At 48.2% G+C, this 11,851-nt stretch overlaps 1 protein-coding gene across 2 annotated transcripts in view; it reads right to left on the bottom strand.

The window, feature by feature from the left end:
- Positions 1 to 11,539, bottom strand: part of FBLN1 (fibulin 1) — a 54,063-nt gene extending 42,524 nt beyond the window's left edge. The window contains exon 1 of one of the 2 annotated variants that reach the window (XM_077310914.1): positions 11,170 to 11,530. In XM_077310914.1, the coding sequence (XP_077167029.1) occupies positions 11,170 to 11,239 (70 nt within the window). In that variant the 5' untranslated portion in view covers positions 11,240 to 11,530. Of the gene's footprint in view, positions 1 to 11,169 lie in introns of both variants that reach the window. The other variant, XM_077310915.1, reaches the window with a different exon arrangement.
- Positions 11,540 to 11,851: the final 312 nt, after the last annotated feature.

Consider the following 11,851-nt stretch of genomic DNA (forward strand, 5'->3'; position numbering starts at 1 on the left):
CTCCGTATGGTCTTCGATATTCCTACAGGATTATGGTGTAAGCAAGATAATGTCAACCAGGAGTCTCTTTTCTTTTTAAATATAATTTTTATTTATTCAAAGAAAAGAAGAGATTACGTGACATGGAATATTAACAGGCACTACAGGTTTCATTTCCAGAGCTATGACTATTAAGCTGACACGCCACAATATCCGTTCCACATAATATATTTCTGATAAAGGCTTGGAGGAGGAGGAGCTGGTCTCATGGCTTAAGTGCCACTCAGTGCTTAACCCCCACTCAGGGCGGCTGTCCCGCCCCCGAGTGCCTCCTCCTCCAACCAGCTTGCCTGTCTGTCTTCCTTCCACTTCCTTCTGAGACTTGGAGGCTGTCTGAGAGCTGCCCCTGCTGGTGAATTCCCTAACAGCTGTGTGCAGCCTTTCTAAGTCCTGGGAGGAGGGGGAGAGTTCTTCCACCCCACCCCACTCCCAATCTAGTACCCATTTTATTCCTGAATACATCAGGCTTGACCCCTAGTATCTTATATATTTTCCCAGAATGCCTACAGTTTCCCGCCCTTCCGAGTTCATATTTCCATTGTTTACTTATACCTCGTCCAAATCCATTGTTCTTTTCCATCTCATTTTGTCAATCAATATAGCCTAGTACTGGACTCTAATTTCTATTGAAGCCTGATCAAAGGTATAACTGACTATGACACTCTGATCCTGGGACTGGGGGGGGGGGTCCAGCCCCCCAGGCATTACAGCAAGCCCAGCTTTCATGGATATGGAATTATTCTTCATTCAGTCTGGAGTCGTCCCCAGATCAAGTGAGAACTCTCAGCAATAAAGAGTGCTCCTCTTCTGGTTACCAGAACTTACAGAGTGGCTAAATAAACGGATGGAACATGGGTCAATGGCAAAACTTACATATTGGATGCAAAACACATCAATATCAGCATAAAAGCATATGTAGACTTTCCATGTCTACATATTTTTATTGTTGGAATGATCAACAGAAACAATTATATATGGATTGTTTACTTCTGCTGATTGTTTCAAAATAAGTATTATGTATTACAGCCTTTGGGCGCAATTATTAATAGGGTTGAAGAAGAAGAAGAAGGTTCTTATATGCCGCTTTTCCCTACCCGAAGGAGTCTCAAAGCGGCTTACAGTCGCCTTCCCATTCGTCTCCCTACAACAGACATCCTGTGGGGTGGGTGAGGCTGAGAGAGCCCTGATATCGCTGCTCGGTCAGAACAGTTTTATCAGGGCCGTGGCGAGCCCAAGGTCACCCAGCTGGTTGCATGTGGGGGAGTGCAGAATCGAACCTGGCATGCCAGATTAGAAGTCCACACTCCTAACCACAACACCAAACTGGCTCTACACCAAACTGCAAGTTTTAATCACTTTAATTAACACTTTTCTTGATTAATCAGGGAGTACAAGTGTTAATCAGTCAGGCCATCTGTTAAGCTATCATTGTTTGTTTTAATTATAGCAAAATTCTGGGAAGGTATCCTGGGCTTCTAATCTAGTAGTGACAAGTTGATTTTGCTTATACCCCACAAAGGTGTTAATCGGAAGAGAACAGCAAGCTCCATTTCAGGAGAGGCTGTTTCTGTTCCGTAAACTGAACACATCCTTCAATCTAGACCGCCAGCTCCATGAGGTTCCCAATAAAAAACTCCTTTTCCCTTTATTAAAATCTAAAGGTCTTGTACATAAGGGAAGTGCATTCCAATATCTATTAAATGATCATTCCCCTGAGATTACAGCCATGGTCACTAAATATTTAGCTGAGGTACTCATCGCTAGAAGTAAGCTCTTTCAGTCTGTTACTGCTTTATCTGTTTTGCTGTTGTCTGTTTAATATTTTCTCTTGCCCTGACCATCTTCCATACATACTTTGTAATATTCTGGTATGTCAATAAAGGTTAATGAATGAATGAATTTTGCTTATACGTTAATAAGCAAAAGAAATTAGCGCACACTTGCTTTATTAAAAAACTATACTGCCTTTGGGGACTAGCAAAAAGTTCCCTTTTTTCTAGTCGTTGCTGCATCATTAACCTCTTTCTCTTCATTCCAGTAACTCAAGTGGCCAAAGACCAATGCAAACCAAATCTGGAAAGGGTCCAGCTGAACTCTGGACCAACAGTGATCTATCCAGCAGCACACCAAGAGCCAAGTTCCCACCGAAATAAGAAAGCTGTGCCTGGACAGCACCATTTCAGATTACGTGGAGGGTCAAGTGTGTTTGCCTGCATTTAAACTTTTCCCTGCATGCAAAAAGGAAAGGTGTCAGGAGAAAATGGTTCAGTTCGACTCCACAGAATCTTTGACACTTGATAAAGGGCAAGAGAAAAATAAGGAAGGCTCAAGGCTGTGTTTTTCAAACATTTTCGTGTTTCATGTCTTATGAGCTAGCTGCCAGAATCCTCCCAAATGCATCACTTGTGGTTGGAGAGATTTCTGTAACACTGGATTAAAAGTCTGAGGCTCAGAACTGCGTCATTTGGGTAATGCCAGCAGTCAGTGTTAGAACTTCTTCTTCTTCTTTTATTACAATTACGAGATTATGAATGTCCCAATGCAAACGTTGCATCAACCTTCCCTAGCTGATTGTGGCCAATGTATCCAGTATTCTCAGTTATCTGGGATGAGATCAGCTATCTGGGATGAGATAAAAGTCTAGACACAGGAAATGACATACATTTATAGTTGGTCCAAATGCAGTGGGACAATAATTTCTGTCTTCCTTTATATTGTCGGCCACATCCAAGAAATACTCATAGACGAGAAATTGTAAGGCTGTGGATGGTGGAATGATTCAAGACAAAGGCTGAGTCCAGGGGCACCTTGAAGACCAGCAAAGTTTTATTCAGGGTGCATGCACACTTCCTCAAACAAAGTATCAGATACAGGACAGTTCACTCAAAAGGACTGATTAGCTGTTTTAGCAAAGAATTATCATATGGCTTAATATGGATATTGAGACACAGTTTACTAATTTGCCATAATTTGCCTTTGCCTTATATCTCCACAGTTATGATGGTTGTTCATTTAGTCTGAGAAAGAGTGCCTGCACTGGAAAGCTCAAGCCTTGAATAAATCTTTGTTGGCCTTAAAGGTGCTATTTGACTCCGTTTTTGTTGTGCTTAAAGCCTACTTCCCAACCACTCCCTGCCTATTTTACTATGGTGTAGTAGTTAAGAGAGACTCAAACGCATAGGCCCGCTTGTGCCATGGTGACTCTGAGCCTATCCCCCTCGCTCAGCCTAACCTACCTCACTGGAGAATGACGGGAGCAATTTTGAGTCCTCACTGGGGAGAAAGACACCAAGCTGCTCAGAGCAAGAATCAACCTTTCCCTGAGAGCTTCTGTAGCCTCAGGTTGGAATGGTGGCACGAGATTAGGCTTTCTCAGCCAGGGTTTTATGAAACCCTAGAAGGGTTTCCTGAATGGGTGGGAGTGAATTAATGTTTAGGTATTTTTTAATGTATTAAGCATTCATCAGCTAATAAATGATGGGCCTGGGGGGGGAGGGGCCCCAGGTGGGCGGGTACACAGTTATGCTTCCCAGCCATATTGTACACCAGGGGTAGTCAACCTGTGGTCCTCCAGATGTTCATGGACTACAATCCCCATGAGCCCCTGCCAGCCAATGCTGGGGGGAGGGGCCCCAGGTGGGCGGGTACACAGTTATCCTTCCCAGCCATATTGTACACCACGGGTAGTCAACCTGTGGTCCTCCAGATGTTCATGGACTACAATCCCCATGAGCCCCTGCCAGCCAATGCTGGGGGGAGGGGCCCCAGGTGGGCGGGTACACAGTTATGCTTCCCAGCCATATTGTACACCAGGGGTAGTCAACCTGTGGTCCTCCAGATGTTCATGGACTACAATTCCCATGAGCCCCTGCCAGCCAATGTACACGATCACGCCACTTCTGGGGTTTCTTGAAGCCTGAAGAATGCTTCAGGGGGTTTTAAGTGGTGAAAACTTTGAGAATGTCTGCACTAGTTTAATAAACTTAGGAGTCATCACGCAACCAATTTGGTTGTAAAAGTCTGCGATTGGAAACTGATGACAGACAGAGCTGCTCATAGAGCAAAATCCACACGAGGAGTCTTTAGGGAAACATTCTCAGTCCTCCTAATCTTTTTTCAGTCACAGTTCCCTTTAAAACAATAGGCAGCAGCCCAAGGATTTCTGGATGTTTGGTCTATTTTCTCTTCTTGAGACACACTTCTCTTCTTTCCCTTTGTGAAAAACAACATGCCAGAGACTCCTTAAATGGTCAGGTTGTTACAAGCTCCAGCCCAAACACCAGAAACGCACAGAAAATTTACTACTGTAATAGAGACACAGGCAAATCATAGCCTCGAAGCCCTACAATTGCACAAGACCATTGGAATTTCCCCCCTGTTACAAATCATATGCTCACCTCCTACTTTCACCGTTATGCCTTTCCAGATGTTGCGTTAGTTATACTATTAAGTCGACTATACGGAGCACGCAGAGGTGCCAAAGAACCAGGTGGAGAATGAATTATGCACAGACCATTTCAAAAGTTTGAGAGCCAAAGCATATTTTCTTCTGAATTAGACTGTGAGGTATGCTTCACTCTTATGCCCCAAAAGGTTTGCTTTTCTATTAAAAATTATTCACCTTCACTGCTTTGCACAATGTGCTGTGTTGTTTTGATTGGCCTCAATAAACTGTATTACACATCTTTTCAGTACGCAAGAAAAGCCCTGCTGGATCAGACCAGTGGACCGTCTAGTCCAGCATCCTGTCTCACACAGTGGCCAACCAGTTCCTCTGGAGGTCCAAGAATAGGACATAGAGGCTGAGGACTTTCCCTGAGGCTGCCTCCAGGTTCTGAGATTCATAGAATGAATGCATTTCCCCATATGAAAATCAATCAGATACTCACATAGGAGAAAGTACAAGGGTGCAAGCACTGAGTCATGTCTGACCCTTGGGGTGACGCCCTCTAGCGTTTTCATGGCAGACTCAAAGGGGGTGGTTTGCCAGTGCCTTCCCCAGTCATTACCACTTTACCCCCCAGCAATCTGGGTACTCATTTTACCAACCTCGGAAGGATGGAAGGCTGAGTCAACCTTGAGCCGGCTGCTGGGATCGAACTCCCAGCCTCGTGGGCAGAGCTTTCAGACTGCTTGTCTGCTGCCTTACCACTCTGCGCCACAAGAGGCTCTCAGGGTGCTGCTAGGTAGAAGCTAACCTGCTTCCCAGGGGACTTCAGCTTTTAAGACTCACACCTGCCCCTACCTGCCCATCTCCACCCATTCACCTCCATTGTCACCTTCTGGATTCTCTTTCTTGGACACAGCAGGCTGCAGTGGAATATTGGAAGAGTGGGATGGAATCTTGGAAAGTGAGTTTCAATGCAGACAGGTTTCCATGCAGGGATTAAGGACAAAATGTGTAAAAATATAATTGGAATACCATGCCCAGTTTCCCCAGCGGGATGTTTAATCACAGCGCCCTGTCTAACTGCAAAAACGTTAAGTCTTGTTGCATTCACACACACACCTGAAAATGTATCCATCAGCTGGATTTATGTCAGTCTTTCAGGGCAGCAGAACAAAGTTTAGTGGGCTTTTTTAAGACCCACAAAGCTTTTGTACACATGCACACTTCTTCAGTCTTCTTTTTCTGAGAAACTGCGCATGCACATGAAAGCTTATACCCAGAATTAATCTTTGTGGGTCTTAAAGGTGCCGCTGGACTCAAACGTTGATCTGTGGCTTCAGACCTATATGGTTACCCATCTGAATCTATCTTTCAGGTCAGTGTAAAGGTTGCAACAGGACTGTCTGAAATGAACATCTGTGCATAGACCAAGCTGGACTGCCAGGACTGCCTGAAATGAACATCTGTGCATAGACCAAGCTGATCTTGCAAATAAACCTAGCCCAAAAAAGTTACTAATCCAGCAGCCTTTCCAGCCAGCTCATGAGCCAGGTGAGCAGGTAAGTGGGACCAAGTAAGTGATTAAGCACTTGATGTGTTACTTCCAATAAAATACGTAAGAGCTCTCTGTCTGTTGACTGCATAGAATATTTAAGCCACCTGGAGCATCAGTGAGAAAGGTGGACTAGAAGAAGAAGAGTTGGGTTTTATACCCCACTTTTCTCTACCAGAAGGTGTCTCAAAGCGGCTTACAATCACTTTCCCTTTCCGCTCCCCTCAATGGACACCCTGTGAGGGAGGTGAGGCTGAGAGAGCCCTGATATTACTGCTCTGTGCGAACAGCACTATCAAGACTGTGACAAGCCCAAGGTCACCTAATTGGCTGCATGTGGGGGAGAAGGGAACCAAACCCAGCTTAACAGATTAGAAGTAGCTACTCTTAACCACTACACCACTCTGGCTCCCTATGACCAATATAAATAAAATTAAAATAGTAAATGACCGAAAAGGTACTGATCCACAAAGGATGAATATCTATCCCACCAAAGCTCACTTCAGCTCAGTTTACTAATGATCCCAACAGGTGCAGCAATGTCATACGCTCCTCAGTTCATGGCTGGAAGTTACCTGAAGTGATAACAGCATATATATTGAGCACATCAGTCCTCAACGAGGGCCAGAGCTTTTCCATCCTGGCCCCTACCTGGTGGAACGAGCTCCCTGAAGAGATCAGGGCCCTGCCTGAACTCCCACAGTTCCTCAGGGCCTGCAAAAGGGAGCTCCTCCACCAGGCATCTGCCTGAGACCGACCACTCGTCCCCCCTCAGACATCCCCTCCATGGCCTGAACCAGTCTGGCCTCTCTAGGGGTTTTAGCTAAGTTCTGTTCTTGTTATATTATTGTTGTTGGGATCACTGAAGTTGTGTTGTTTAGAACCACTGTTGGATTGTTATTGTTGTATTTGACTATGTTGTATGTCGACTCGTTCCATGTATCCCCCTGTGATGTTGTGTGTTAACCGCCCTGAGCCCTATGAAAGGGCGGTACAGAAATCAAATAAATAAATAAATATTCTTGGATCAAACACAGGGCCCTGCTCACTCTTATAACTCACTTTTACATTCCCCAGAAGGAGCAGTGAAAATCCCTCTAAAGCTGGAGACAGCAGTAAGGCCGAGCTGGGTTTAACTCTTGGACTTCTGATGCCCAACACAGTCACATTTTATCAGGGATTGCTTGCCCCTGGATGTGTATGGATTAATGCAGGGGTAGTCAACCTGTGGTCCTCCAGATGTCCATGGACTACAATTCCCATGAGCCCCTGCCAGCAAACGCTGGCAGGGGCTCATGGGAATTGCAGTCCATGGACATCTGGAGGACCGCAGGTTGATTACCCCTGGATTAATGGATGCTTTGATATGCCAGACATCACGGCTGTTTGTCTTGGCCCTGTCCATGGGAAAGAGCACATCTGCCAGAGGGAGCAGATGGAAATGCCGGTAGAGATGAACCTGATTCTCCAGTGGAAGTAGAGGCGGATGTGTGGCCCCTCAGATGCAAACCCACTGGCTACAGACACGCACCCACCCCATGCTCCTGCCAATTATCAGACAGGAAATAAAGGCAGGCCCAGGTCAGAAGGAAGACCCTTCCTCACTCAAAAGGAGAGTAGGGATCATGGGGTAAAGGGACACTTGTTATTTTGACCCTTTTGGTGGATGCTGGTGGCAGACGTGAATCCCACTGTGGGCAGTGAATGAAAGCAGAGCCCCAGAAGGAGTGAATATTCAAGTTTGGTTAATTACAGGGAATAGGTTGTGAACCTTAAAGGAAGGCCTTCAGCCTTCCCGGTTTGGATAATCCCAGCAAGCCTGATCCCATCAGATCTGAGATGCTAAGCAGGGCTGACCCTGGCTAGTCTTTGGGTGGGAGACCTCAAAGAATTTGGATGCAGTTCCTCCAAGGGACACTAGGGGTCATGACACAGAGGCAGCCAATGGCAAACTATCGCCGCATGTCCCTTGCCTGGCTGCCAGAGAATCCTCAGATCTCCTGGCTACACGCCATACGGCCTTCAGCCATTTAAAGAAGAGCCATTTCAGGGGGCACTGTGCGTGCTACAGTTTATTCCTAAAACAAGGAGGTAAGAGGTTGGTCTCCACTGAAGTACTCATAAGGGACGCTCACTTGCAATGCTGCCTTTGGTTGTACTACTGGGTATTTGTCAGCCTTTGGAGACAAGCATCTCCCTCTAGCAATGCATTCCAGTGAACACTCTAAGATTCAATATGAAGTCCTGCGTAGGAGGTATCATTTTGACAGGTGATGGTGGGAGGCTGGTCAAGGGGAGTCAGATGACAACAAAACTCTAGGCAGGCTGGACATTACTGCGCTGCAGACATGCTACAGATTTTTTCTTTTGGTTTCTTACATCCTTCTGAATCCAATCCTAAAGATGTCAGTGCAATCCCCACAAAAGTGGTGCCAGAACTCAAACTTACCAGCAAGCCTGTTCTTTATGTCAGGGGTAGTCAACCTGTGGTACTCCAGAGGTCCATGGACTACAATTCCCATGAGCCCCTGCCAGCATTTGCTGGCAGGGGCTCATGGAAATTGTAGTCCATGGACATCTGGAGGATCACAGGTTGACTACCCCTGCTTTATGTGGTCTCCACAGTTACCTGTCTCTGGGGCCACTCAGTGGCGGAGCAAATACGTTCTGCGCATGCCCAGATATGTTCTGCGCATGCTCCGCATATTCCAGAACACCAAAATCAAATTCGGAATGAAGCCCCGATGGCTCAGATTAAGCCCCAACTCTTGATTTCATTCAAATAAAGGAAACTCAACACTCTGATCTTAAACTGAATACAGTTCAGTTAAAATCAATGGTATTTTATTCCATGTCAATATTAGAGAACTGGGATGTTTTGAAGTTTGTATGTGTGTGTTTTGTTGGAGCACATTGAAAGCAACTAACTTTTACATAGAAGAAATTCAGCAATCCTTTATAGGCATCTAAAACTGACACTCTTTTATATAGATGTACTACACCTCTTAGAGCCTCTTGTGGCGCAGAGTGGTAAGGCAGCAGACATGCAGTCTGAAAGCTCTGCCCATGAGGCTGGGAGTTCAATCCCAGCAGCCGGCTCAAGGTTGACTCAGCCTTCCATCCTTCCGAGGTTGGTAAAATGAGTACCCAGCTTGCTGGGGGGTAAACGGTAATGACTGGGGAAGGCACTGGCAAACCACCCCGTATTGAGTCTGCCATGAAAACGCTAGAGGGCGTCACCCCAAGGGTCAGACATGACCCGGTGCTTGCACAGGGGATACCTTTACCTTTACCTTTACTACATCTGGCAGATAACTAAGTGAATGTTGCCTTTCTGGAACTAGTACCGCTGGAATAGCCAACTTCTGGATTCCCAGGCTCAACCTAACCTCCAGGCAGCAGTCCTACATATCCTCCTCACCCCAGAAGGACAAGGCTTCACGCTTCCACTGGTGCCCTTGGGCTGGAAGGACTACCTAGTAATGGGGCACATACATATGCACCAGAATAGCCCTGCATACAATATGTTCGCACACTAAATGAGAAGTACAAGATTCCAAAGGGAGATCAGAGGAAGAGTTTTCCGTACATCCTCCAATCAGGTTCCTTTTCCTTAGGAACAAACTTGCCCTAGAAGTTAATAACAGCAGAAAAGAGCAAGCGTCCAGGAGCACGTCAAATTTCGACAGAATTTGTGGCCAGGGGGAGGAGGGGACCTTTTGCGAGTCACTGCTTGCTTTTTCGGTGACTCATAAAAACTCGTACCCTGCCACAAATGTTGTTAGTCTTTTAGGTGCTATTGGCCTCTTGCTCTTTTCTGCTGCTACTGACAAAGACAGCTCCCCGTGGTATGACCCTCAGGGCTACATAAAACTCTGCCAGCAAAATCATCCTGTAGTGGTAGACTCTGCTATAGATTACAGCTGTAATGTTAAACATATTTATCTGGGAGTAAGAGCCATTGACTATGATGAAGAAGAGCTGGTTCTTATATGCTGCTTTTCTCTACCCAAAGGAGTGTCAAAGCGATTTACATTCACCTTCCCTTTCCTCTCCCCACAACAGACACCCTGTGAGGGAGGTGAGGCTGAGAGAGCCCTGATATTACTGCATGGTCAGAACAGCACTACTAGGACTGTGACTAACGCAAGGTCACCTAGCTGGCGCAGAATCAAACCCGGCTCGCCAGATTAGAAAGCTGCACTCCTAACCACGACACCAAGCCGATGTGACTTACTTTCAAGTTAATGTTCTTGGAAAGACTTAGGGTTGCCAGCTCCGGGCTGGGAAATACCTGGAGACTTTGGGGCTGGAGCTGGGAGTGGGAGAGATTTGGGGTGGGGGGGAGGGACCTCAGTGGTGTATGATGCTATGGAGTCCACCCTCCAAAACATCCATTTTCTCCAGGGAAACTGGCCCCTTAATCTGGAGATGAGCCATAATTCCAGGGATCCCCAGGGCCCACCTGGGGACTTGGCATCCCTAGCCAGACTCCCTTTGCCTTTCTAGCATATAGCCCTGCTTCCTATCAGAGGAACATCTGGAGTTTTCTGTTCACCGCGACCACTTCCTCTGCAGGCATGCGGTTCCCTAGGGGCCGTGTGGGCACCCACAGGGGAAGGAAACCCCAGGGGCAGAAAGGTGGCCCCAAGCCTTTCCGAAAGGGAGACTTGAGTCCCGCGGGGTTTTCGTGCCCTTACAGCGCATCCCAAAGCCTTTGACTCCAGGAAGGAGTCACCCCGGAATTCAATGGCACTTATCCAGCCAGGTAAACCGTACACTGAACTGCAGAACCGTTTCCGCCGGGTTCTCGAAAAAATTTCTCATCGCGAAACGTTTTTAATGCGGATTCCAGAAAAGCAATGTAAGGCAAGTCGGTAGGAGGTCGCCAAAATGGCACGTTTTAAAAGTCCTGCCGACTTAAAAGGCGCTTCTCTTTGATCAAATCTACCCTTTAAAGATTTTTTAAAGAACTGCGTGTGGGTGAGTGGGTGCTCTCCCACATGAAAGTTGTACTTTCCACGGCGTGGGTGCGTTTCACCCACTCCCCTTTCCGACAGCCGTCTCCTTCCGGCGGATCCCCGGGGGTACCACTCCGGCGCCCCCTCGTCCCCGCCCTAGCGCCCGCATGGGTAGCACCCCCGCCCGGCCCGAGAAGCCCCGTCGGGCGACCTCCTCGCCGCCTTACCTTGGCCGCTGCGCAGCGGGACGCAAGCCAGGAGCAGCAGAAGCCTCCGGAGCCCGGTGAGAGAACCCATCGGGGCGCGTCGGGAGGCAAGCGCGGGCGGCCGGGGCAACGTGCAGGCAGGCGGGCTGCAGGCAGGCGGGCGGGCGGGCTGGGCTGGGAGGGAGCGGGGCTGGCTAAGTCCTCCCCGCCGCCCGCACCGGTCGGGCAAAAGGGCGCTCCCGCCGCGGCGCGCTCCGCTAAGTGGCCGCCCGCCTTCCCATGGTCCCGCTGGCCGGCGCGGCAGGGGCAGCGGAGCCGGGGAAAGGCATGGACTGGAGCCCCCGCACGGCTCAGTCGGGAGCAACCCAACGGCCCAGGCGCTCCGGCTCAGGTTTCCTCCGCCCGCCCCCCCGCGGGGGAGTGCCCGAAATGCCGCCCCCCCCCCAAGCGCCGCGCCAGGAGCAGGACCGCGCCGACGGGGAAGGCGACCCCCGAAGGGGAGGGGCGATCCCGCAACTTGTGCGTTCTGAAGGGGGGGGGGGAGAGAAGAGCTGCAGAGGTAATTCGAGGGGAGGGTGAAATTTTTTTTTTTGGGGTGGGGGGGAGTCAGCACATGCCGAGGAGGCGAAATCCGGAACAGAAACTTCGCCAAACAAAGGAAAGCAACCCCAGGCAGGCGGCCTGGCCGCCGGGCCTTATCTTA

The sequence above is a fragment of the Paroedura picta genome, chromosome 14 (genome assembly GCF_049243985.1).
Source record: "Paroedura picta isolate Pp20150507F chromosome 14, Ppicta_v3.0, whole genome shotgun sequence".
Taxonomy (NCBI): Eukaryota; Metazoa; Chordata; class Lepidosauria; order Squamata; family Gekkonidae; genus Paroedura; species Paroedura picta.